The sequence below is a fragment of the Brachyhypopomus gauderio genome, chromosome 20 (assembly GCF_052324685.1).
Source record: "Brachyhypopomus gauderio isolate BG-103 chromosome 20, BGAUD_0.2, whole genome shotgun sequence".
NCBI lineage: Eukaryota > Metazoa > Chordata > Actinopteri > Gymnotiformes > Hypopomidae > Brachyhypopomus > Brachyhypopomus gauderio.
In genome coordinates, this window is record NC_135230.1 from 1,727,501 (window position 1) to 1,752,966 (window position 25,466).

The 25,466-nt window shown below is 44.9% G+C and overlaps 1 protein-coding gene across 3 annotated transcripts in view; it reads left to right on the forward strand.

Annotated features, from left to right (window-relative positions):
- LOC143484076 (uncharacterized) overlaps positions 1-25,153 on the forward strand; it is a 70,749-nt gene extending 45,596 nt beyond the window's left edge. Inside the window, exons 49-65 of one of the 3 annotated variants that reach the window (XM_076982571.1) lie at positions 1,607-1,822; positions 2,184-2,354; positions 2,813-2,956; positions 8,218-8,267; positions 8,458-8,587; positions 8,822-8,904; positions 9,021-9,150; positions 9,279-9,469; positions 11,278-11,368; positions 12,058-12,202; positions 12,868-13,049; positions 19,529-19,684; positions 19,785-19,918; positions 20,269-20,429; positions 20,654-20,748; positions 20,918-21,143; positions 22,976-25,153. In XM_076982571.1, coding sequence (XP_076838686.1) covers positions 1,607-1,822; positions 2,184-2,354; positions 2,813-2,956; positions 8,218-8,267; positions 8,458-8,587; positions 8,822-8,904; positions 9,021-9,150; positions 9,279-9,469; positions 11,278-11,368; positions 12,058-12,202; positions 12,868-13,049; positions 19,529-19,684; positions 19,785-19,918; positions 20,269-20,429; positions 20,654-20,748; positions 20,918-21,143; positions 22,976-23,154 — 2,484 coding nt within the window. In that variant the 3' untranslated portion in view covers positions 23,155-25,153. Of the gene's footprint in view, positions 1-1,606; positions 1,823-2,183; positions 2,355-2,812; positions 2,957-8,217; positions 8,268-8,457; positions 8,588-8,821; positions 8,905-9,020; positions 9,151-9,278; positions 9,470-11,277; positions 11,369-12,057; positions 12,203-12,867; positions 13,050-16,408; positions 16,976-19,528; positions 19,685-19,784; positions 19,919-20,268; positions 20,430-20,653; positions 20,749-20,917; positions 21,144-22,975 lie in introns of those variants that run through there. The other 2 variants (XR_013122536.1, XM_076982572.1) reach the window with 2 other exon arrangements.
- Positions 25,154-25,466: the final 313 nt, after the last annotated feature.

Sequence of the window (25,466 nt, forward strand, 5' to 3'; positions counted from 1 at the left end):
AACAAGCCATGACAACAGCTGTGATGGATCACCGCTGATCAGTGTTGTATAAAGTATTAGAGACCCATACTTGAGAAAATTTGACTTGAGTAGAAGTTGAAGTGTTCTTTAAAAACTTTACCCAAGTAGAAGTACAGAAGTATTCAGCATGTTTTGTACTTAAGTATTGCAAGTAGTTTATTCTAAAATTTATTACTCAAGTACTGAAAGTTCTACAAGTTCGAAGGTGAATTTTTGAAGGCCAATATTTCACCCTCTTTAGGGAGGCAGAGAAGGCACTTCATCCTATAGGAATTTACTTTCACTCCAGCAAACGCAAACACTGTCTCTAGGTAGGGCCAGGGTGGTCTCCTTCCTCAAACACTGTCTCTAGGTAGGGCCAGGGTGGTCTCCTTCCTCAAACACTGTCTCTAGGTAGGGCCAGGGTGGTCTCCTTCCTCAAACACTGTCTCTAGGTAGGGCCAGGGTGGTCTCCTTCCTCACCCTCACCGCCACAATCACTTGATGTTGAAGGTGTGGAAGGTGCCAATATATGTACATTAAAACACCAACAAGCTTATTATGCAGCACTCATGCTGCTCTTCTGCTGTTACCAAACACGGAACCATCTCTTTTAATGAGATAAAAAGTGAATTATTTGGAATAATTTTGAGTATATGTGTATTTGTATAAATATGTAAATTAAGCTGAAGATGCTAGAAAATACTGAAATGGACCTTCAAAGTGCCATACAAGTGCGTGAATTCCACCTTGTAACTTCACAAATCGAGAGGTGCACGACCTCTCGACGCGACCGCGCGCGTGGCCAACGCATATGGGCAGAGCCACCGCGATTGTGTCATTTTGCCGCGCGGACCCTTGCGGCAGTCACGACGTGTCAAGTGAACCTAGATTACGAAGCTCAAGTGTTCAGTGAAGGCAGCAGCAGAGTAAACGAGACGCGACCGGAGCATGCGCAGTTTTCTCATAAGACAGCCTGATCGCTTGACCCGGTGACAGCGCCAGCTAACATGTTTATAATTGTAACGAGTAACTATACAGCACGTAAAAAATGTATCGGAGTAAAAGTTTTGATGGAAAATATGTAGTGAAGTAAAAGTGGAAGTAGGAGAAAAAAATAATACTCCAGTAAAGTACAGATACTGCATTTTAGTACTTAAGTACAGTAGTGAAGTAGTTCTACTTCGTTATTATACAACTCTGCTGCTGATTGAACTTTTTAAGCCGGGCACTGACTCGGGAGCCCCCTCCAGTGGCAGCTGGAAGAGTAGCATTCAAGCCAGACCTGACACTCATAGTGAAAAACAGAACTGAACAAAGTAGCAAAAGAAAATGAACAAAACACTAAGGAAAACACACAGCAAAACACTAGAAACACTTGACTTGCGTTCAACAACCAGATTGCAAAAACACACTACATACATACATTGGTGATTGTGGTGATTGATATTAATGATGATAAATTGTTATTGTGGCACTTAATATTAATAGTGATTGATGGTGATTATGGTAATCAGTGGTGATTATGATGATTAAAATCACTGTCTTGGACTCAAGTTCCTAATCTGGATTGTTCCGTCGTCTCATGAATCTTGTTTGTGTTCAGGTGACGGCAGCACTGGCGATGGTGTTGAGCTCAGACAGCTCCACCTCCATCTCTGCCCTGGGGAACTACAGCACAGGTCTGAGCACAGGCCAGCTCAGCACAGCGCCACCTGCTGTCCTTGTCTCCTCCCTCAGTGTGCTCAGTACCGTGGTTGGCTGGAGCCAGGGGCAGACCCTTGTTATCATCCAATCAATGCTCTCCGCAGGGGTGATCAAGGTACACTCACTCGGCCGTATGGGAAAGACCATGAAGTTATAGTTCATGGTAGTAGATGTGTTAGGGTTAGGTTTATTGTGTTACTGTAGGGTGTCTGTGATGTGTGTGTGTGTGTGTGTGTGTGTGTGTGTGTGTGTGTGTGTGTGTGTGTCTAAAGCTCAGGGTTAGGGTCCCACCTCCCATTTTAACTCTTGCTTTCACTCTAAATCTCTATCCCTCCCTCTCTATCCTCTCTCTCTTCCTCTGTTTCTGTCTCCTCTCTCTCTCTCATTCTCTCTCTCTCTCTACCCTCTCTCATTCCTTCCATATCTCTCTGTCTCCTCCCTCTCTCTCTCTCCTTTCCTCTCCTGTTTTATTGTAGATAAACTCAGCAGACTCGTTGCTCCAGTTAGGAACTCTGGTGACTGGCGTCCCGTCTTCAGTCATTAACCAAATTCCTCCAAGCCAACTGCTCACGGCTCTTCAGTCACCTGTCTTCATGTCCAACATCATCAGAACACCCATTGCTGTACAGGAGAGCATTGTCAACCAGGTAACACGCCCACATACCTGTCTTCTCCCAGGTAACATGCCCACATACCTGTCTTCCCCCAGGTAACACGCCCACATACCTGTCTTCTCCCAGGTAACATGCCCACATACCTGTCTTACCCAAATAATATTTGTATTACGAGGTGATAATCTAGTCTTTTCTAATCTTACCAAGTTTTCCTTGTCTCTATTTCCCTTCTCCCCCTCACTCCTTTCCTCATACTCTCCCCCTTCATCTCTCTCCCCTCTCTCTCTCTCTCTCTCTCTTTCTCTCTCTCCCCCTTCATCTCTCTCCCTCTCTTTCTCTCTCTCTCTCTCTCTCTCTCTCTCCCCATCTCTCACCCCTCGACTCTCTCTCTCTGTCCCTGTCTCTCTCTCCCCCATATTTCTCTCTCTGTTCCCATCTCTCCTCTCTCTCTCTCTCTCTCCCCTCTCTTTCTCTTTCTCTCATTCCTCCAGCTCATCTTACTGAATGCGAGTTCTGACGGCATTGTAACAAACGTTCCTGACTCCATGGCAACGCTGATTCCTAGAGTGTATCTGGTGAACTTGACTCAGTCGTCAGTGGCAGTGCTGAATCGGAAAAGCTGGAAACACGAACAGGTTGGACTGCTATGTCATTTCCTGTAGGAGCTTAAGGACTGCTATGTCATTTCCTGTAGGAGCTAAAGGACTGCTATGTCATTTTATGTACACTCAGGCTGCAGAAATGTACAGGAAGAAGAAATTATAATGAACAAATTTTATTGAATAGTCCAGCGCAAGTTAGGAGAATATGTGTAAAGAACTTTATAAAGTTCCTTAATGCTGAGTCTGAGGTTTACCTATTTTTTATTAAAATTCAGTTGGTAATAGCAAGTAGTTACAGAGAACAACTGGATAGAGACAATACAAATATTACAGAAAATGGAGAAATTGAGGGAGGGAAGAAGGGAGAGAGAGAGAGAGAGAGAGGGAGGGAGGGAGAGAGAGAGAGAGAGAGGGAGGGAAGAAGGGAGAGAGAGAGAGAGAGAGAGGGAGGGAAGAAGGGAGAGAGAGAGAGAGAGAGAGAGAGAGAGAGAGAGAGGGAGGGAAGAAGGGAGAGAGGGAGGGAGATAAGGGTTGGGTTTAACCCACCTAGGGGTCAACCTGCCTCTGTTGTAAACACAGCTGTTCTTCTTCTGAGGTCTTCCGTTACCCATAGTTCATGTGCGATACAAAGACGGAAAAAACAGCACCATAAAAGTGGTTGATAATGTGTCTGAAACAGTGTCTGATTTAAAATGGTTTTTTTACCATTTACTTGGATTTACCTTAGTTACCTTAGCATATTACATAAACTTGTTGGCGCATTAAGCTAGCTAAGCTACCACAGCAAATCCAACCAAGCTAGCACATACAGGTGCATGCAAGGGTTTGCCACAGCACCACACCAGCCCCGGCCACCAGAGGGAGCCACCGGGCTAATCAGTCCAAACGAGTTACACCTGCTTGACAGCCCTTTATAAACAACTCCCTCCAAGATGGTGGATGCTGAATTGTTTGGTCAGTGTCCTGACGTACAGATTAGCCTGTATCTTGGGTAGAGGTTGTGGGACTTGTTCTCTGGTCTCTTTGTCTGTCTTTTCTTCTCGAGTTTTTCCTCATACACTAAAAGCTGTTGCCTTTTAAACCTAAAGAACAGTTTATTCCATATCTTTTGTGGTTTCCTTTTGCTACTGTTTTTGCTGGGCAGTTTATTTATTTTTTGTGTCTCAATGTATGAGAGAGCCAGTCCTTCCCCTGGTGTCCTTTGTTCTCTGTTTCCCCAAACCTTTTTGACTACAACCTTCTTTTGTTCTTTTGTTTTTTTTGTTCTGTTTGTTTTGTTTTGTTCTTGTTTTTTCCTCCACCTCTTCTACCTTCTCCCCCACCTTCATATATATATATATATATATATATATATATATATATATATATATATATATATATATATATATATATATATATATATATAAGAGATAGATAGATAGATTATTTCTGTTAATGTTCATGATTATGGCTTATAGCCAATGAAAATCTAAAAGTCTCAGAATGACTTTATGTAAGACCAACTGTAAAATGATTTTTAATTCAGAAATGTTGGCCTGCTGAAAAGTATGTAAAGTAAATGCACTCAATACTTGGTCAGGGCTCCTTTTGCATGAATTACTGCATCAGTGCAGCGTGGTGTGGAGGTGATCAGCCTGTGGCACTGCTGAGGTGTTGTGGAAGCCCAGAGTGCTTTGATCGCACCTTCAGCTCATCTGCATTGTTGGGTCTGGTGTCCCTCCTCTTCATCTTGACAATATCCCATAGATTCTCTATAGCAGGGGTACTCAACTGGCGGACCGCGGTCCGGATCCGGACCCGAACGCAGTCCTGTCCGGACCCAATCTCATTCCTGATTAACTGGATACGGACCAAAACAAAACCGGAGCATTTATTTCAGGGCTATTGAAAAAACACTTCGTCACGAGTGTTACGTTCGCCACCCCCGCTCAACAACAAGCCTGCCTGGTTGTTGCGACGCGAGGGTCCGCGCGGCGAAAATGACGTAATCGCTGTGGCTCCGCGTGTGCGCGAGTGCCTCGCGCGCTGTCGGTTCGCGAGGTCGTGCACCTCTCGAATTTTGTAACTTCGCGCCGCGCTTCAGCGCAATGAACAAAGTCACGTTTTCAGGGTTCATACACCTTTATAAGGTGGAATTCAAGCACTTGTACGTCACTTTCAAGGTCCATTTCAATATTTCCCAGCATGTTAAACATACTTAAGTTAAATATTTATACATATACTCGAAATAATTCGCTTTTTATCACATTATTTAATGGTTGTTTATTTAAAAAACGCCCAATCTTCACGTCTTCACGTTCTCTCATGTTTCGTCCTGGAATTACAAGAGGCTCGTATTTGTTAACCTAATACAAGAGAACTATTCAGTCAGACAGATATTTGTTGTGAAACCAAGTAGTTACAATTTCAAGCATTTTAAAGTACTTTAACCTAAATTCCAGCACTTTTCAAACCTGAAACATATAGCAACATTAAAATTGGTCAGGTAAATGTTCATTCCCCTGTTTTGAGGGGTGTTTCTACCACAGGGGTACTCAACTGGCGGACCGCGGTCCGGATCCGGACCCGAACGCAGTCCTGTCCGGACCCAATCTCATTCCTGATTAACTGGATACGGACCAAAACAAAACCGGAGCATTTATTTCAGGGCTATTGAAAAAACACTTCGTCACGAGTGTTACGTTCGCCACCCCCGCTCAACAACAAGCCTGCCTGGTTGTTGCGACGCGAGGGTCCGCGCGGCGAAAATGACGTAATCGCTGTGGCTCCGCGTGTGCGCGAGTGCCTCGCGCGCTGTCGGTTCGCGAGGTCGTGCACCTCTCGAATTTTGTAACTTCGCGCCGCGCTTCAGCGCAATGAACAAAGTCACGTTTTCAGGGTTCATACACCTTTATAAGGTGGAATTCAAGCACTTGTACGTCACTTTCAAGGTCCATTTCAATATTTCCCAGCATGTTAAACATACTTAAGTTAAATATTTATACATATACTCAAAATAATTCGCTTTTTATCACATTATTTAATGGTTGTTTATTTAAAAAACGCCCAATCTTCACGTCTTCACGTTCTCTCATGTTTCGTCCTGGAATTACAAGAGGCTCGTATTTGTTAACCTAATACAAGAGAACTATTCAGTCAGACAGATATTTGTTGTGAAACCAAGTAGTTACAATTTCAAGCATTTTAAAGTACTTTAACCTAAATTCCAGCACTTTTCAAACCTGAAACATATAGCAACATTAAAATTGGTCAGGTAAATGTTCATTCCCCTGTTTTGAGGGGTGTTTCTACCACAGGGGTACTCAACTGGCGGACCGCGGTCCGGATCCGGACCCGAACGCAGTCCTGTCCGGACCCAATCTCATTCCTGATTAACTGGATACGGACCAAAACAAAACCGGAGCATTTATTTCAGGGCTATTGAAAAAACACTTCGTCACGAGTGTTACGTTCGCCACCCCCGCTCAACAACAAGCCTGCCTGGTTGTTGCGACGCGAGGGTCCGCGCGGCGAAAATGACGTAATCGCTGTGGCTCCGCGTGTGCGCGAGTGCCTCGCGCGCTGTCGGTTCGCGAGGTCGTGCACCTCTCGAATTTTGTAACTTCGCGCCGCGCTTCAGCGCAATGAACAAAGTCACGTTTTCAGGGTTCATACACCTTTATAAGGTGGAATTCAAGCACTTGTACGTCACTTTCAAGGTCCATTTCAATATTTCCCAGCATGTTAAACATACTTAAGTTAAATATTTATACATATACTCGAAATAATTCGCTTTTTATCACATTATTTAATGGTTGTTTATTTAAAAAACGCCCAATCTTCACGTCTTCACGTTCTCTCATGTTTCGTCCTGGAATTACAAGAGGCTCGTATTTGTTAACCTAATACAAGAGAACTATTCAGTCAGACAGATATTTGTTGTGAAACCAAGTAGTTACAATTTCAAGCATTTTAAAGTACTTTAACCTAAATTCCAGCACTTTTCAAACCTGAAACATATAGCAACATTAAAATTGGTCAGGTAAATGTTCATTCCCCTGTTTTGAGGGGTGTTTCTACCACAGGGGTACTCAACTGGCGGACCGCGGTCCGGATCCGGACCCGAACGCAGTCCTGTCCGGACCCAATCTCATTCCTGATTAACTGGATACGGACCAAAACAAAACCGGAGCATTTATTTCAGGGCTATTGAAAAAACACTTCGTCACGAGTGTTACGTTCGCCACCCCCGCTCAACAACAAGCCTGCCTGGTTGTTGCGACGCGAGGGTCCGCGCGGCGAAAATGACGTAATCGCTGTGGCTCCGCGTGTGCGCGAGTGCCTCGCGCGCTGTCGGTTCGCGAGGTCGTGCACCTCTCGAATTTTGTAACTTCGCGCCGCGCTTCAGCGCAATGAACAAAGTCACGTTTTCAGGGTTCATACACCTTTATAAGGTGGAATTCAAGCACTTGTACGTCACTTTCAAGGTCCATTTCAATATTTCCCAGCATGTTAAACATACTTAAGTTAAATATTTATACATATACTCAAAATAATTCGCTTTTTATCACATTATTTAATGGTTGTTTATTTAAAAAACGCCCAATCTTCACGTCTTCACGTTCTCTCATGTTTCGTCCTGGAATTACAAGAGGCTCGTATTTGTTAACCTAATACAAGAGAACTATTCAGTCAGACAGATATTTGTTGTGAAACCAAGTAGTTACAATTTCAAGCATTTTAAAGTACTTTAACCTAAATTCCAGCACTTTTCAAACCTGAAACATATAGCAACATTAAAATTGGTCAGGTAAATGTTCATTCCCCTGTTTTGAGGGGTGTTTCTACCACATATCGTTTCGGACAAAACGCCTATCGTTTCGGAGAACACTGCAGTGACGCTCGCGACCCCCCCCCCCCCCCCCCCCCCCCGCTCAACAACTTACGTTCGCCACCCCCCGCCGCACCGGACCTCAGGACACAGGTATCTGCCAAAATTGGACCGCGGACAGTTTTAGTTGAGTACGCCTGCTCTATAGGACCACAGTGATACTGTGATTATTAAACCAGGTATTGGTACTTTTTGGCAATAAAATTCAAATTTATTGAATTGTACCTGTATTTTATTTAATGGTGTCTTTTTGTTCCCCAATGTATAATTTTCTTCACCTCCTCAGGTTTTGCGCTGGAATTACAGGAGACAGTACCAGACGGCCCCTTTAGACCCTTTATTTGTGTGACCAATTGCTACGGAGTTTGAATTAATAAGAAATGTTAAGATACACTACTGAAGATGCTATAAATGTGTTTTACAGGCGTTCCTGTTGTTTGACTTAGCAGCTAATGGCATACCTAATCCGGACAAGTGAGTTCTTCTTTTGCAAATGGTTTGCAAAAGGCTGCACTATATGGTGCATGTACAAACATTAAAACTCACTGCAGTGGCCAGGGTCATTTCTCCTGGTCATGTCACATCTGAGTCAGCTCAAAAAGCACCTGATGGTCAAGGTCAGATCAAAGAAAATATTAATCTGTGTGTGTGTGTGTGTGTGTAGTATCTCATTCAGCATGTTACAGGGTTTCACATGCACAGTTGTTCAGAACTATGAAGCTGTCAAAGTACACGGCCTCATTAAAAGCTGCCGCCATCGTGGTAATACCAGGGTTGCCCTGCAGGAGTCACAGGTGAGCAATAACAGGGCACTGGAAAATGAGCACAAAAAATGAATTCCCACTAAAACAGGGTCCCCTCAAAAAAGGAACCCACTTATAGGAAGTACCCAAAAATATGTGACAACAGTGTGTGTTGTGTGTGGTGTGTACTTGTGTATTGAATTAAGACATTTGTATTGGTATGTGTGTGTTGTGTACTACATGTAGTTTGATGTGATCTTTAATGATGCTCTTTGTCGCCCTCAGCTGACGTGCATGTACAACTACATCAAGAATTACAATCCGAGTGTCTTCACTGAATACCCCTCTGAGATGCTTCTCTATTATGAGTACGACTCTACACATTCACACAGTGCCTCCAGATTCCTTGCTCACTCATACATACAGTATCTGGATGGTAAATGGTTGAGTGTAGCATGATCCCATATTTTGTGTTGTTTCTCAGCTACTCCCTGATTGGACAGTCCAGATGTCAGTCCTACATCTCGGCGCTGGGCAGTGCTGATTTCAGTGTGATCTCCAGCACTCTGGCCTCCCGAAAACAGCTACTGTGGGCCAATGCCAGGCAGTGCCTTGTTAGTCAACACACACACACACACATACACACTTGCAGACACACAAATTTCACTTGTAAACAGGATTTATATTTTTTGTAGGTGTAAATTCTGTTATTTCATTAAATATTACCCATCTGCTTTCATAGGGAATTTCTGGATTGAACATTAATCAGATGCAGCTGGACATCTTGGGGAACATGGTGTGTGTCGTGAATGGATCCTACATCCAGAACTCAGACCCATATGTTCTGGAAATTTTGAAACGGTGTCCGGGTTTATCAGCAGACCAGATCAGTGCAGTGGAGAACATACTACTGACAAGAAACACCATATATGGGTATGTCTGTGGATATGTCTGTGGTATATCTGTGGTTTGAATATGTGGTGTGTCTCTGTGGTATATCTGTGGTCTGAATCTGTGATGTGTCTCTGTGGTCTGAATCTGTGGTGGGTATCTGTGGTATATCTGTGGTGTGGCTCTGTGGTGTGTCTCTGTGGTCTGAATCTGTGGTGTGTCTGGTATATCTGTGATGTATCTCTGTGGTGTGTCTTTGTGGTGTGACTCTGTAGTGTGACTCTGTGGTGTGTCTCTGGTATATCTGCGGTCTGAATCTGTGGTGTGTCTGGTATATCTGTGATGTATCTCTGTGGTGTGTCTTTGTGGTGTGACTCTGTAGTGTGACTCTGTGATGTTTCTATGTGGTATATCTGTGGTTTGAATCTGTGGTGTGTCTCTGTGGTTTGAATCTGTGGTGTGACTCTGTGGTATATCTGTGATGTGACTCTGTAGTGTGTCTCTGTGGTATATCTGTGGCGTGTCCCTGTGGTATATCTGTGGTGTAACTCTGTGGTATATCTGTGGTGTGTCTCTGTGGTGTGACTCTGTGGTCTGTATCTGTGGTGTGTCTCTGTGGTCTGAATCTGTGTTGTGTCTCTGTGGTCTGAATCTGTGGTGTGTCTCAGTGGTATATCTGTGGTATGACACTGTGGTCTGAATCTGTGGTGGGACTCTGGTGTGTCTATGTGGTCTGAATCTGTGGTATATCTGTGGTCTGAATCTGTGGTGTGTCTGTGGTGTGACTCTGTGGTGTGTCTCTGTGGTATATCTGTGGTTTGAATCTGTGGTTTGAATCTGTGGTGTGTCTCTGTGGTATATCTGTGGTGTGACTCTGTGGTGTGTCTCTGTGGTATATCTGTGGTTTGTCTCTGTGGTAGATCTGTGGTGTGTCTCTGTGGTGTGTCCCTGTGGTTGGAATCTGTGGTGTGTCTGTGGTATATCTGTGGTGTGACTCTGTAGTGTGTCTCTGTGGTATATCTGTGGTTTGAATCTGTGATGTGACTCTGGTGTATCTGTGGTTTGAATCTGTGGTGTGTCTCTGTGGTTTGAATCTGTGGTGTGACTGTGGTATATCTGTGATGTGACTCTGTAGTGTGTCTCTGTGGTATATCTGTGGTGTGTCTCTGTGGTATATCTGTGGTGTGTCTCTGTGGTATATCTGTGGTGTGTCTCTGTGGTCTGAATCTGTGGTGTGACTCTGTGGTGTGTTTCTGTGGTGTGTCTCTGTGGTATATCTGTGGTTTGAATCTGTGGTGTGTCTCTGTGGTTTGAATCTGTGGTATATCTGTGGTGTGTCTCTGTGGTTTGAATCTGTGGTATATCTGTGGTGTGTCTCTGTGGTATATCTGTGGTGTGTCTCTGTGGTATATCTGTGGTTTGAATCTGTGGTGTGTCTCTGTGGTAGATCTGTGGTGTGTCTCTGTGGTGTGTCCCTGTGGTCTGAGGTATATCTGTGGTGTGTCTCTGTGGTATATCTGTGGTTTGAATCTGTGATGTGACTCTGTGGTATATATGTGGTTTGAATCTGTGGTGTGACTGTGATGTGACTCTGTGGCGTGAATCTGTGGCGTGACACTGTGGTTTGACTGTGGTGTGACTCTGTGGTGTGAATCTGGTGTGACTCTGTGGTGTGACTGTGATGTGACTCTGTGGTGTGACACTGTGGTATAGCTGTGGGTTGAATCTGTGGTGTGACTATGTTGTGTGACTGTGATGTGACTCTGTGGTATATCTGTGGTGTGTCTCTGTGGTTTGAATCTGTGGTGTGACTGTAGTTCATTCCTCTTTTGTTCTGTGATCTTTCACAGTGTTCCCACCAGCTGGAATGTCACCACTCTGACCAACTTAGGTTCTCTTCCTCTCTACCTGAGTTCAGCCGTCTGGTCCCAGATCACCAAGGTGAATAAGAAAGAACTGTTTACTGTAAATGAAGGAACCGTTTTCATTTATATCTGTGGGTTAAGCGGTGTGTATGTGTGTATGTCTGTGTGTATTAGTGTGTGTGCATGTCTGTGTTTATTAGTGTGTGTGCATGTCTGTGTGTATGTTTGAGTGCGTGTGTCTGTCTGTGTGTATGTCTGTGTGTATGTTTGAGTGTGTGTGTATGTCTGTGTGTATGTTTGAGTGTGTGTGTGCATGTGTCTGTATGTTTGAGTGTGTGTGTGTATGTGTATGTATGCATGTCTGTGTGTATGTTTGAGTGTGTGTATGTGTGTATGTTTGAGTGTGTGTGTGTGCATGTGTGTGTGTATGTTTGAGTGGATGTGCATGTCTCTGTGTATGTTTAAATGTGTGTATATATGCATGTGTGTGTGTATGTTTGAGTGTGTGTGCATGTCTCTGTGTATGTTTAAGTGTGTGTATGTATGCATGTGTGTGTGTATGTTTGAGTGTGTGTGCAAGTATGTGTATATTTGAGTGTGTGTATGTTTGAGTGTGTGTGTGTGTGTGTGTGTGTATGTCTGTGTGTATGTATGCATGTGTGTGTGTGTGTGTGTGTGTGGAAGTATGTGTATATTTGAGTGTGTGTATATTTGAGTGTGTGTATGTTTGAGTGTGTGATAATTTGAGTCTGTTTGTAAACACAGAATGATAAGCTGCAGTTCTTCAGGACATTTGTACCCCAGCAAAAGAAATCAGGAGTCTCCCCATCGCTCATCAGCAACATGATGACTGCAGCACTATTGTCAAGGACCCCAACCAAGAGCACACAGCGAGCTAAACGAGACACAGGTGAGAACAACACAATACAGGACTATTGAGACACAGGTGAGAACAACACAAGACAGGACTACCGAGACACAGGTGAGAACAACACAAGACAGGACTATTGAGACACAGGTGAGAAAAACACAAGACAGGACTATTGATACACAAGCGAAAACAACACAAGACAGGACTATTGAGACACAGGTGAGAACAACACAAGACAGGAGACACCTTCTGTGATTCCCACTCTGGCATTTTCATGTCTTATAGCCAAATTCATCAGCTAGCAGCACCTGTAGCTACGTACGTACTCCTCTTTGTTTTATTAGCCGCACCATGTCAGCTGTATGCTAATGTTTGCATAGCTTGGTAAAAAAAAAATGAACCACTAACAAAACTGCCTCTCAGAGAGCATCTCCCAGACATGTGTACAGTAAAACTGTCAACCAGCTTCAAACATGTAACCTTCATAATTAGCCGTGCTGGTTACAGCTATAAAGCAGATGTTCAGAAGAACCGGCTGCAGGTGATACATTTATCATGACAGCCTCTAAATACCAACAAATAGTTCATATCACACACACACACACACACACACATTATACAGAACAATACTGGCAGCAGTATTTATGGAGTATTTAGTGACACACACACACACACTCTCACACCCCTCTTCTCATCTCTTCCAGCGTGTACAGTGGGTCAGATAACTCAGGTGCAGGTCTCGGACGGCTCCTTCCCTTTCAGCTATGACGTGATGCAGTTTGATGCGTGTCTGAGTGTCCAGGTGCTGAAGGACAACCTGGCTGATATAGCACAGAAGGCTTTTGGGAGCAGCTACCAGCGTGTCATCCTGGACAAACTCAACCAGGTACATGTTCAGCTTCTACATATGGTCCTTTATCTTCCACACTGACCACGCCTGACCACTAACCCTAAACCCTAATCCCTAAACCCTAATCTCTAAACCCTAACCCCAACCGTAGGTCTCAAACTAGCTCAAAAGTAATCTTGAGTTCCCCAATATCAGCCACATCCATGTATTGTGTAATAAGCATCTCTTATCGCCATTAGCGATGTGAAAAAAAAAAAAAAAACTAAAGTAAGATCCTGCCTTAAAATGACATTTAAACTTTATTTTGGCAAAACTCACATCTGAAAACAATATTGAAATCCCACCAACATTGTAATTTTGTAATTGTAAATGTTCCAAAGTGTTCCAAACCCATAAAAATAACAATAACGTTACTGTGATGTTTGTGGGTGAAGACAGGACATCTGAGGCCAGAGCAGTTTCCACAACGGTTTTTATTTAACATTAGCGATAGAGCGTTAGAGCTAGACAGAAAACACATAATACTGAACACAATGCCACACAAACAACAATTGTCAACACACAGACAATACACACTTAAATACAGACACAAACAACTGACAACAAACACAGACAAGACACACTTAAATACATACATAAACATTTGACAGCACACAGACAATACACACTTAAATACACACACAGACAACAACTGACAGCACACACAGACAAGACACGCTTGTCTAAAAGTGTGCATATGTACAATTTTATATGTCGTTTTATGCAGAATGATTAGTTATGAAAAATTGGAAGTAATGTGGTCTATATTGGGGAACGTCCTTTATTCATGTACCTTTTGATTGACCTTTTAAAACCTATTGAAATATTTGACAAACTGACCAACACAAATTGTTGCAGAAATACCCCAATCTGAGTTGTAGGTGTGACGGGGAGGAGCAGAAGGGGGCAATAAGGGCGTTTAAGCTTTATTGTCCATAACATACAAGGTAGCAAACAAAATAAAGGTGCAAAACACCTGAGAACAAACAAACACAAAGATGAACTCGAGGTGACAGGCTCACGGCAGGCAGCACTCGCCAGAGGTGGGGACTCGAGTCACATGACTTGGACTCGAGTCAGACTCGAGTTAATATTAAGACTTTTGACTTGACTTGAAAAAATATTCAGAGACTTAGACTTGACTTGGACTTTTACACCAATAACTTGGGACTTGAATTGTACTTGAACCTGTTTACTTGCCAAGACTTGATTTTTTTTTACCCTAAATCTAAATTTTAAAACGTATATAATATTTATAAAGTGCGGCCCATTAATTTCATTTACGTCCTTCTGACGCAGACCGGTTGTCACGGTGACAGCTCCGGACCCTTCCCTGTGGGTGTGTCATGACGTCGTCTGCGTGCTGCTATGTCCATGTTTGTACTTCCGTGGGTGTGGGTTGTTTGTGAGCGTGTTCGTTTGTTACACCTGTGCCTTGTCTCGAGGTCACGTGGGTCTGTGTAACTCACTTATTTAATGTGCGTTCGCGCAGTGTCGTGTGCTCGTCTTTGTCTAAGTTTCATGCCAGTGTGAGTGTCACTTGGTTGTGCTTGTGCCACCGCAGTGAAGCTACGTGTTCAGTGTCAAAGTAAAGTTCGTGTTTGCACCTTCTGCTACGTGTCGTGTCCGTTCCTCCGCACGTCACAGAAAGACGAGCCCTCTAGAGAGAGGTATGCCTGGATACGCCACCCGGGCGCCTAAAGGGAAGAGAAAGAGCCGTCGCCACCACGGCTCTTCCCCGGTCCGTCACCACGAAGCCCCCGTCTCCGAGCAGGATATGATGAGGAACCCGTTGTGCGCGTACATGCTCTGCGCGGCTCGGGAAGCGGAGGATGCGGAGATGGCAGAACACCTACGCCAATCCGCGGTCCGCATGTGGAGGGACCAGGACCTCGCCGCTTCCCTAGAGCCCCCGCACCGGGCGGTAAGAGGCGGCAGGACCGAAACCCCGCACGCGTATTCTCCCATGCCAGTGCCCGAGAGCGCAGAGCAAGGAGAGGATAGCGCGCTACTCCCGGTCTTCCCCGAGGAAGAGGAGACCGAGGAGCCGTTTTGGGTGGGCATGGGCGCCTTTTCCCTCACCCCTCCCGAGGAAGAGGAGGAAGAGTCCTATCCCCCCTCAATGTGCTCGAGGAGCACGGTGGATTACGGGGGTGAGGAAGGCAGTCTCCCACCGTCTGAGGGCGAGACGGAGGGGACGGACTCCGAGGAGGAGGAGTATTCCCCGTCAATGTGCTCACGGAGCACGGTCTGCTACGGAGAGGAAGACGTCAGTGCTCCGCCATCGGAGTGCGAGGCGACAGGCGTGGACTCCGAGGAGGAGTATTCCCCGTCCGTATGCTCGGAGAGCACCGTTCGTTACGGGGGGGATGACGTCAGTCCCCTCCCATCCGACTACGGTGAGGAAAGCGAGGGGGAGAGCCCTCCGTCTATATGTTCGCTCCCGACGGTATACAAAGGGGGAGGGAGCGGACCGGACAGTTCGTTCGCATCGGTGAGTGGGGATTCCTGCGAGGAGGAGCCCATGGACCACTCCCGATGCGAGACCCCCGCTCGGTCCATGGACTGGAGCGTGGCCGAGGAGGAGGAGCCGGAGATGGACACCACCCCCGATACCGGTCCAAGAGGGGGCTGGCCTGGCAAGGGAGGGGCTTCCTACGGGAGATTCCCGGAGAGGGAGCGCCGGCAGGCCTATCGCGCAGCAAGCCCCTACGGTTCTCCCGGAAGAGGTAGTCACGGACCCGGGAGGAAGGTCGCTGTGAGACCCGCCGGTCGCGCTGCCTCCAAGCGGGCTAAAAGTCGCGCTGCACCTCGCGCGTCCGCCAGGTGTGCTGCCCCCAGGCGGTCGACCAGTCGCGCTGCACCCCGCGCGTCCGACCGAAGCACGGCACCCAAGCGGTCGGACAGTCACGCCGCCCCTCGAGCGCCCGCCCCCAGGCGGTCGACCAGTCGCGCTGCACCCCGCGCGTCCGACCGAAACACGGCACCCAAGCGGTCGGACAGTCACGCCGCCCCTCGAGCGCCCGCCAGAGGGACTGGTCCCAAGCGGTCGACCAGTCGCGCTCCACCCAGCGCGTCCGCCGGCCGTGCGGCACCTGGCGGTGAGCGGGCGCAACAGGCGGGAGGAGCACCGCCTGCTGCAGCGTCTCCAGCCCTCGGAGCCTTCGCGCCGCTACTGGCGTTGCCTCAGGCGGGAAGTCTGGCTTCGGGGCTGAATGTGTGTGTTCCGGTGTTTCTGTCTGTCCCCTTGTGTCTCCCTAACCCACTGTTCCCTTTTGTGCCATTTGTGTTTCATGTTCCAGTGTGTGTGTTTGTCAGCGTGCCATTGTTTAACGTTTTCTCCCCTGTCTTCCCAGGGAGGGTGTGCTAGAGCTGTTCGCGGCGGTTCCCGCCGTCGGGGGTGACTGCTCTCGGAGGCTCACGATCCCGGCGGCTCCGGACCTGCCCCGTCGGTGTTGGTTCGGGGCTTCCCAGCTACGCGGGACGCTCCGGGAGTAGCGAGCCCCTGGCGGAGGGTTCTGTCACGGTGACAGCTCCGGACCCTTCCCTGTGGGTGTGTCATGACGTCGTCTGCGTGCTGCTATGTCCATGTTTGTACTTCCGTGGGTGTGGGTTGTTTGTGAGCGTGTTCGTTTGTTACACCTGTGCCTTGTCTCGAGGTCACGTGGGTCTGTGTAACTCACTTATTTAATGTGCGTTCGCGCAGTGTCGTGTGCTCGTCTTTGTCTAAGTTTCATGCCAGTGTGAGTGTCACTTGGTTGTGCTTGCGCCACCGCAGTGAAGCTACGTGTTCAGTGTCAAAGTAAAGTTCGTGTTTGCACCTTCTGCTACGTGTCGTGTCCGTTCCTCCGCACGTCACACCGGTGTTACACCAGATTCTGTGACCGTTTAGTTTTGTGACCACAGGGGGCGCTATTTCACAGTTTCTGTTCAGAGGCACAAACGCTTTACAAATGCTACGTAAACTACGCTGATGCACTTTCTTTACTCGTTTTTTTGGTGTCCACGAGCCAAAATATGACAGATGTTTATATTTACATTTATCGTCTCTTAATTACATAAATGTACTTAAACAAGATTTACCATCCCCTCACCATTGCAGCCAACAAAGAAATCATGAATGGGATGTACAGGTGAGCCTTTTTAACTGGGGTCACCAATTCTGACGGCAGCCATCAGAATATGTGACCCCACTGAATCTCCAGGTAACAATAGTACACCGTGACCCCACAATAACAGAAAACAATGAAAAAATAACCCTAACCTTTTATTAGTCTATATTTAAACATTTTATCCAAATGTTTAGAATAACCATTCGTAATGACAGCATCTTGCTTACGATGAAGCTTGCTATTTTCGTGTAAAATGATGTAACAAAACATTCTTATTTAAGTACATTTATGTAATTAAGAGAAGATAAAATGTAAACGATCTGTCATCTTTTGGCTGGCGGACACCAACAAAACGAGTAAAGAAACGCATCAGCGTAGCATTCATAAAGCGTTGGTGCCTGTAAAAAAAAAAGGACTCGAAAGGACTTGAAATTCCAAGTTTCAGACTTGGGACTTGACTTGACGGTTGCCTGTCTTGACTCGAGACTTGACTTGAGTTGACGGTCTTTGCTTGAGACTTGACTTGGGACTTGAGGATAAAGACTTGGACTTACTTGAGACTTGCAAAACACTGACTTGGTCCCACCTCTGGCACTCGCAGCTCAGGGTTAGAGTTAGTGTTGGGGTTGGGGTTAGGATTAGTGTTAGTGTTAGTGTTAGTGTTGGGGTTAGTGTTAGTGTTGGGGTTAGGGTTAGGGGCTTAAAGGGGCTCCTAAGAAGCTTCAGTGGTCTGCTAAGGTGGATCGAGCATTCAGGAGACTCAAGCTTGTGTTCACCACGGCCCCAGTGCTCAAGCACCCTGATCCTTCGGCGGTGGTTGTGAGGGAGGTGGATGCCTCTCATGTGGGTGTAGGGGCTCTTCTTTCACAGAGTCTGGAAGGCTCACGGCTGCACCCCGCCGCTTATTATTCTCACAAACTCACGCCTGCCGAACACAATTACAGTGTTGGAGAGGGAATTTGATAGCCATTAAATTGGCTTTGGAATGGTGGCACTAGCTGAAGGGGATGAATCGTGCTTTTAAGGTCATATCCGACCACTCAAACTTAGAGCATATACACAACGCACATAAACTGCTAGACAAGTGAGGTGGTCACATTTCTTCGAGCGTGTCATATTCTCTGCACGCATCTGACATGTACCCAGCCTCACACTGTGCTGATTGGTGGTTTTCTGACATGTACCCAGTAGTGTTGTCAAAAAAATCGATATCGATACGTATCGATACTGAACATTCTGAAACGGTACAATACTCGTTTCTCCAAGTATCGATTCTTTTTACATAAAATGCGCTTTCGTTTGACCCACCCAAGCTGCCGTAATGCACAGAACAGTTTGTAATGCTAAAATGGCAGCTAAAGCAAACGCAGTGTGTTCGCAGCTCGTCTTAATAAGCAAGGAAAGCAGCAGAAGTGCTGTGTGGAAATACTTTGGATTCAAAGCAGATACAGATGGAAAACCAAAGGACATGAACAAGCCAGTTTGCAGGCGGTGCTTTTGGAACATATCAACGAAGGGCGCTAAAGCCTGGTTTATACTTGACGCGCTGCGAGTGGCGCGAGGGTCCGCGCGGCAAAAATGATGCAATCGCGGTGGCCTCGTGCGCTGTCGATTCATGAGGTCGTGCACCTCTCAAATTTTGTAACTGCGCGCGCTGCACCGCAGCGCAATTACAAAGTCATGTTTGCAGGGTCCATACACCTTTATAAGGTGGAATTCAAGCACTTGTACGTCACTTTCAAGGTCTATTTCAATATTTCCTAGCACATTAAACTTAAGTTAAATATTTATACATATACTCGAAATTATTCATTTTTTTATCAGATTATTTAATGGATGTTTATTTTCAAAACACCCAATCTTAACGTCTTCACGTTCTCCCAGGTTTCGTCCTGGAATTACAAGAGGCTCGTATTTGATAACGTAATATGTTCAGTCAGATAGCTATTGGTTCTGAAATTAAGTTACAATTTCAAGCATTTTCAAGTAGTTTAGCCTAAATTCCAGCACTTTTCAAACCTGAAACACAAAGCAACATTAAAGGTGCACTACTATTATTTATGTTAATTTATATTAATGTGCAATTATTTATTTTTCTGTTTTAATGTGGTAGGGACTACACCTTTTATTTATTTGGCATTTGTGAAACAAAATACAATATTCATTTGTTTGTTTATAAAAAATAATAAAAAGGCTTTAAAATGGAAATGAGCATATTATCTGACTTTGTTATCGAAAATGGTATCGAATTTCAATATGTTTTAAAGTATCGTATCGAAGTTGTAATTCTTAGTATCGTGACAAGCCTAGTACCCAGCCTCACACTGTGGTGATTGGTGGTTTTCTGTCCCCTGTGTCTCTCAGGCTTACCCAGCAGGTCTCAGTGATGAGGTGGTGCAGCTGCTTGGCCCCGCCTCCCGTGCAGCCTTGTCCAGTGACATCAGCAGGTGGAACGTGACGAAGCTCGACACTCTCTCTGCTCTGATGAACTCCACAGATGGAACATGGAACACTTCTCAGGTACTCCATCCCCACTGTTTACAAAACAAGACGTAGAGGGAAGGGTTTGTTTATTTTGGCATCAGAATGTTTGTTTACTTGATTGTTTACTTGGTTTCAGATACAAGCCATCATCAACAATTATCTGAGTGCCTCTGGCAACTACCTAAGCGCCTCAGTGCTCAACGCGCTCGCAGTGAACCTGTGTGCCCTGAACACCAGCACACTCAACAAAATTAATGTAGCCACCCTGCAGTAAGTACACAAACATCTACAATCTCAGACACACACACACACACACACACACACACACAATCAGACATTCACACACACACGCACATACACAGACATTCACAAACACACACACACAATCAGACATTCATAAACACACACACACAATCAGACATTCACACACACACACACTCAGACATACACAGACACACACACATACACAAACACACACATACACACTCAGACATTCACACACACACACACTCAGACATACACACACACACACACACACACACACACACACACACACACACACACACTCACACACACACTGTCTCTCTCTCTGACGCTCCTATGTTTTTAATGTTGACCAGGCAAACTGCACCCTTGTCGGTGTCTAACTGCACTCTGGAGCAGAAGCAGGTTTTGTTCAGCATTGCTGCAGTGGCCTTCACTGACCGCTCTCTCTTCCCAACTACAAAAGCTTCCAACACCGTCTCATATACCTCTTACTTCCTCATGCAGTCATTTCTGGGTAACACCACGTATACACTAACACACACACAGTGTCATATATCTCTTACTGGTGTATACATTCATTAGTGAGTTAGACATCACACACAAACACACCCTACACACAAAAAAACACATTATGGAGGACTGAATTTTGTTGACGTGTGTGTGTGTGTGTGTGTGTGTGTGTGTGTGTGTGTGTGTGTGTGTGTGTGTGTGTGTGTGTGTGTGTGTGTGTGTGTTTAGGTGGTGCAACACTTCAGTACGTGCTGACACTGGCTAATTCAAATATCAGCATGGATTTGCTCACTTTCATTTCACTGGACCTGAATGTCATCAATGTACGTGTAATACATTTATTATACATACTTAATTACACACAGTCCTATGTGTACAGTTGCAACAGTCTTATGTGTACAGTTACACTGTGTGTGCGTGTGTGTGTGTGTGTGTGTGTGTGTGTGTGTGTGTGTGTGTGTGTGTGTGTGTGTGTGTGTGTGTGTGTGTTAGACCCTCACAGTGCCTAACGTTAAACAGTTGCTGGGTCGTAATCTGCCGGATCTAAAGACTTATGACCAGTCGGCAGCTGTGCGTTCCTGGGTGTCCAGGCAGTTCCAGTCTGATCTGGACACACTAGGACTCAACATCACAGGCGGTCTTCCGTCTCCCACAACCCTCCTGGCAAACAGCACAGCAACTAATGTGACAAGCACTTCATCCACCACCAAACCCACAGGTACATTCAATCTCAAACCCTCAGGTAAACTTGGTCCCAAACCCACAGTTACACTTGTTCCCATACCCACAGGTACACCCAAATCCACAGGTACATTTAATCCCAAACCCATAGGTACACTCAATACGAAACCCACAGGTACATTTAATTCCAAACCCATAGGTACACTCAATACCAAACCCACAGGTACATTTAATTCCAAACCCATAGGTACACTCAATACCAAACCCACATGTACACTCAATCCCAAACCCACAGGTACACTTAATCCCAAACCCATAGGTACATTTAATCCCAAACCCATAGGTACACTCAATCCCAAACCCATAGGTACACTCAATACCAAACCCACAGGTAAACTCGGTCCCAAACCCACAGGTACACTCAATACCAAACCCACAGGTACACTCAATACCAAACCCATAGGTACACTCAATCCCAAACCCATAGGTACACTCAATACCAAACCCACAGGTACATTTAATCCCAAACCCATAGGTACACTCAATACCAAACCCATAGGTACACTCAATCCCAAACCCATAGGTACACTCAATACCAAACCCATAGGTACACTCAATACCAAACCCACAGGTACACTCAATCCCAAACCCAAACATTCACCTCAAAACCCTGCACATTAAGGATGTATATCTTCACCACTAAGGTAGATTCGATACACATCTCGATACACTGCCACAGATACGATATAACTGCGATACTCTGAAACCCCTTGTCGATACGATGTGATACAAATCACTCCTGTTCACGATATGATGCGATTCAAAAATTATTTGATAACGATATGACTTATTATTCGGTTTGATAAGTGATCATTCAATACAGTTCAATACAGGTTTGAGGATGTATTGGCCTAACCCATCAGTTTTCTTAACTTAATAGCACAATTCTACTTTACTCTCTAACAATTTAAGGGATGTATGCATCTGGTTGTTTTCAATGGAGCAAAACCAATACATAATATAAAAAATGCATAATTCAGTATATTCAGACAGAGCATTTATTCAACTGAATTATTCAGTTATTTTCTCCATCTATATTTATACAAAATGTTTAAAACATAAGATGAACAGTTTTTAAAAGTACTGTATTAACAATGTGCATAGTGAAAATTATGATCTGCAACACTACTGTCTGCTAGACTTATGAGGGGGTATCGGCCGCAGAGATGTCCACACCGTGCTGTCTTTTCATGTGTGTCACCAGGTTCGTTGTGCTACTAACGTATTTGATAGCCCCACGGCATTGTTTGCAGATTGCGTGCGTCTTGTCAAGTTGACCACTTCGCTTAAAAAACCTGAAATATTGCCACACGTATGATTTTTGTGTCTTTTTTGGTGCATTAAATATCTCTTTGTCGTTGCTAATGCTCTCGTCTCCCTCCATCTTTGTTGTGTACGTCTGCGTGTTTGCGTCAGTACCTGAGGACACGATGGTGCATTTATGTTGCCTCAAAAAAAAAAAAAAAAAATGTTGCCTCTGAAAATATGTTAGAATAAGGAATAGATACTGGAAAACAAAACACCCGATTTAACCATGGTATTTGCTGATGCAAAAAGGCTAGAGTCGATGCACCGTAAATTCGCCCGCAAATTAAACCCGATGCACGTTGAATCTACCGGTGCAGTCGAATCGCAGACATGTGTGCCGAATCACCGATGTGAATCGGTGAATCTCCCCATCCCTACTGCACATATATTCACCCCAATTCCCAACTAATCCTTTCTGAAGTTGTTGAGTTTGCCTAATGCTCTCTATCTTTTGTCTCTGTCTTTTCTCTCTCTGTGTCTCCCCTTCTGTCTGTTCCTCAGTCCTTCTTTTTTGTCTCTTTTTCTCTCTCTCCCTGTCTGTCTTTTTCTCTACAGGTTCTGGGTCAAGTGTCCACGCCCTTCCCAGCCTCAAGCAGCTCCTCCTCCTGGCTGTTACCATGGTAGTGCTGCAGTACATGCACTACACTCCTGACAGCATGGTGGCCTCTCTGAAGTTTTGATACAAATGATAAATGAAAAAAAGGCTTGCACAACCTGTTTATCTTTGCTTACTTAGATACACCATGCCACGAAGGATTTTCTATGGTTCTAATACTGATCACATTTGGGCTTCTGAGCTTTTTGAGTCCTACTGTTTACTCTTTGTAGTCCAGCACTGGGCAGGGTGTTCCCTTTATGACATCACAGTATTTGTAATGTTCTGTGGTCCAGCACTGGGCTGTCCACCCCCTTTATGACATCAGAGTGTTTAATGTTCTGTAGTCCAGCACTGGGCTGCCTGCCCCTTTATGACATCAGAGTGTTTAAAATATTCTATAGTCCAGCAAGGTGTTGGCTGCACCACTTACATTGTTTGCTGTTTTCAGGCATGGCTCACATCTTAATTTAATATTCCAATTTTGTTCTTTGTCAGGTCTCTAAATGAAATTTTACTTTGGTACATTATATTAGACATTTTATCAGTTTAAGTGTGCTATATCTCTGTCTTCGTTTCCCTCCTCTTTTAATTGTGCCAGCAATATCATTTGACCTTTTTGATTATGGGTTCATTTTTCTGCAGTGCACTTCACGAGGATCAGGATTCATAGAGCTGTGCACACTATAACAGCTTAGCAGTTTGAAGGCACAATGTTAAGCTAATGTTTAAAAGAAAATTATTAGCACATTGTCAATCTAGTTGTATTGGTAATAAAGCGTGACTATCATATGCTCAGCACTGTAGCTGAGTGTGGTGTTTTATGGCTTTAAAATGTATAGAAATGCATTATAAATCATGCAGTTGTAGTGAACATCATGAATCATTTATAATCATGAATCATTTATAATACTATAACTTTTGTCAGCATCAATGTGTGTATCACTGTCCAAATAAGTAAAAGGTTCCTCTACAGGAATGACACAACAAGGTTACACAGTGACATTTATTATGGCATAAAGGAACTTAAATTAACTTATCTGGCCTGGATTTCCCAAAAGCGTCTAAAACTTTTACACTGAACACTTTCTCATTTGAGATGATCTCATCTCTGGGATGTGTATGAGAAACAGGGCCCTGACTGTCACTTCAATTGCATATGCACATGCAGTCAAAAGACACAGCAAAACCCTGCAGTCCACTATTAGCTCATTAGACATGTGGAAATGCTAATGAACAGACTCTGATGAGAGAGAAAAGATGAGAATTGAATGAATGGGTAAAATTTACAAAAGGGGAGTCCTTTAACATAAATCCAATAACATTTAGATTTTACAGTCAATAGATCTGTTTCTAGAAGACCTCATCACTGCATTAACACTTCAGATTGCATCTGGACATTCTTTAGTTTGATTACATGTCCACCCTTCCTCATCATGAAGATGTGGCTTTAGCTAACTGTGGCACATCACCACATATGTTGATCCTTAGCCTATGAAACTTAGATCAGTGAAGATGAAAAGTCCTGCAGGTGGTTTCAGTGGTGTGGTGGAAATTATGATCTTCCCGTTCTATCCTATGTTGCTTAGTATCTGTTAATCATATTAGACACAGACTTAGAGATGTGACTTATAATGGTACTAACCATACAGAGGGACACTGGACCTGATCAGTGTCCTGTACGTCGTAGAAGGCCTTAGAAACCTGTATTGTCTACCCTGGACGTCCCCGGCCGGTTCCGGGACTGAGGTGTTCCTAAACAGACCTAGCTGGAAACACCAGATGGCCACGTCGGCTCTCAGACCATCATGAGAACAACAAGTGTGGAGGGGGTGTGCGGGGAGAAAACCAATGTACAATTGTCAAATCATGTGTGATTTATGTTATGTTGATCCAATCATATGCTTTAATCACCTCATGTTCACCTTGTGGACATCTTATGTGCTTATGAGCTAGAGTATAAGAGATGAGAGCTCGGAGAGGGGAATTAGCTCTCGTTTGCAGGCGCTCTTGAGTGTATGTACAATGAGAACTCTGGATTGATTCATACTTGTTTAATAAATCTATTTTACTCTTTTATCTTACCTAACTGCTTCTGACTTTTATTGTGCTTACCATTTAAGGCAGGGGTACTCAACTGGCGGACCGCGGTCCGGATCCGGACCCGAACGCAGTCCTGTCCGGACCCAATCTCATTCCTGATTAACTGGATACGGACCAAAACAAAACCGGAGCATTTATTTCAGGGCTATTGAAAAAACACTTCGTCACGAGTGTTACGTTCGCCACCCTCGCTCAACAACAAGCCTGCCTGGTTGTTGCGACGCGAGGGTCCGCGCGGCGAAAATGACGTAATCGCTGTGGCTCCGCGTGTGCGCGAGTGCCTCGCGCGCTGTC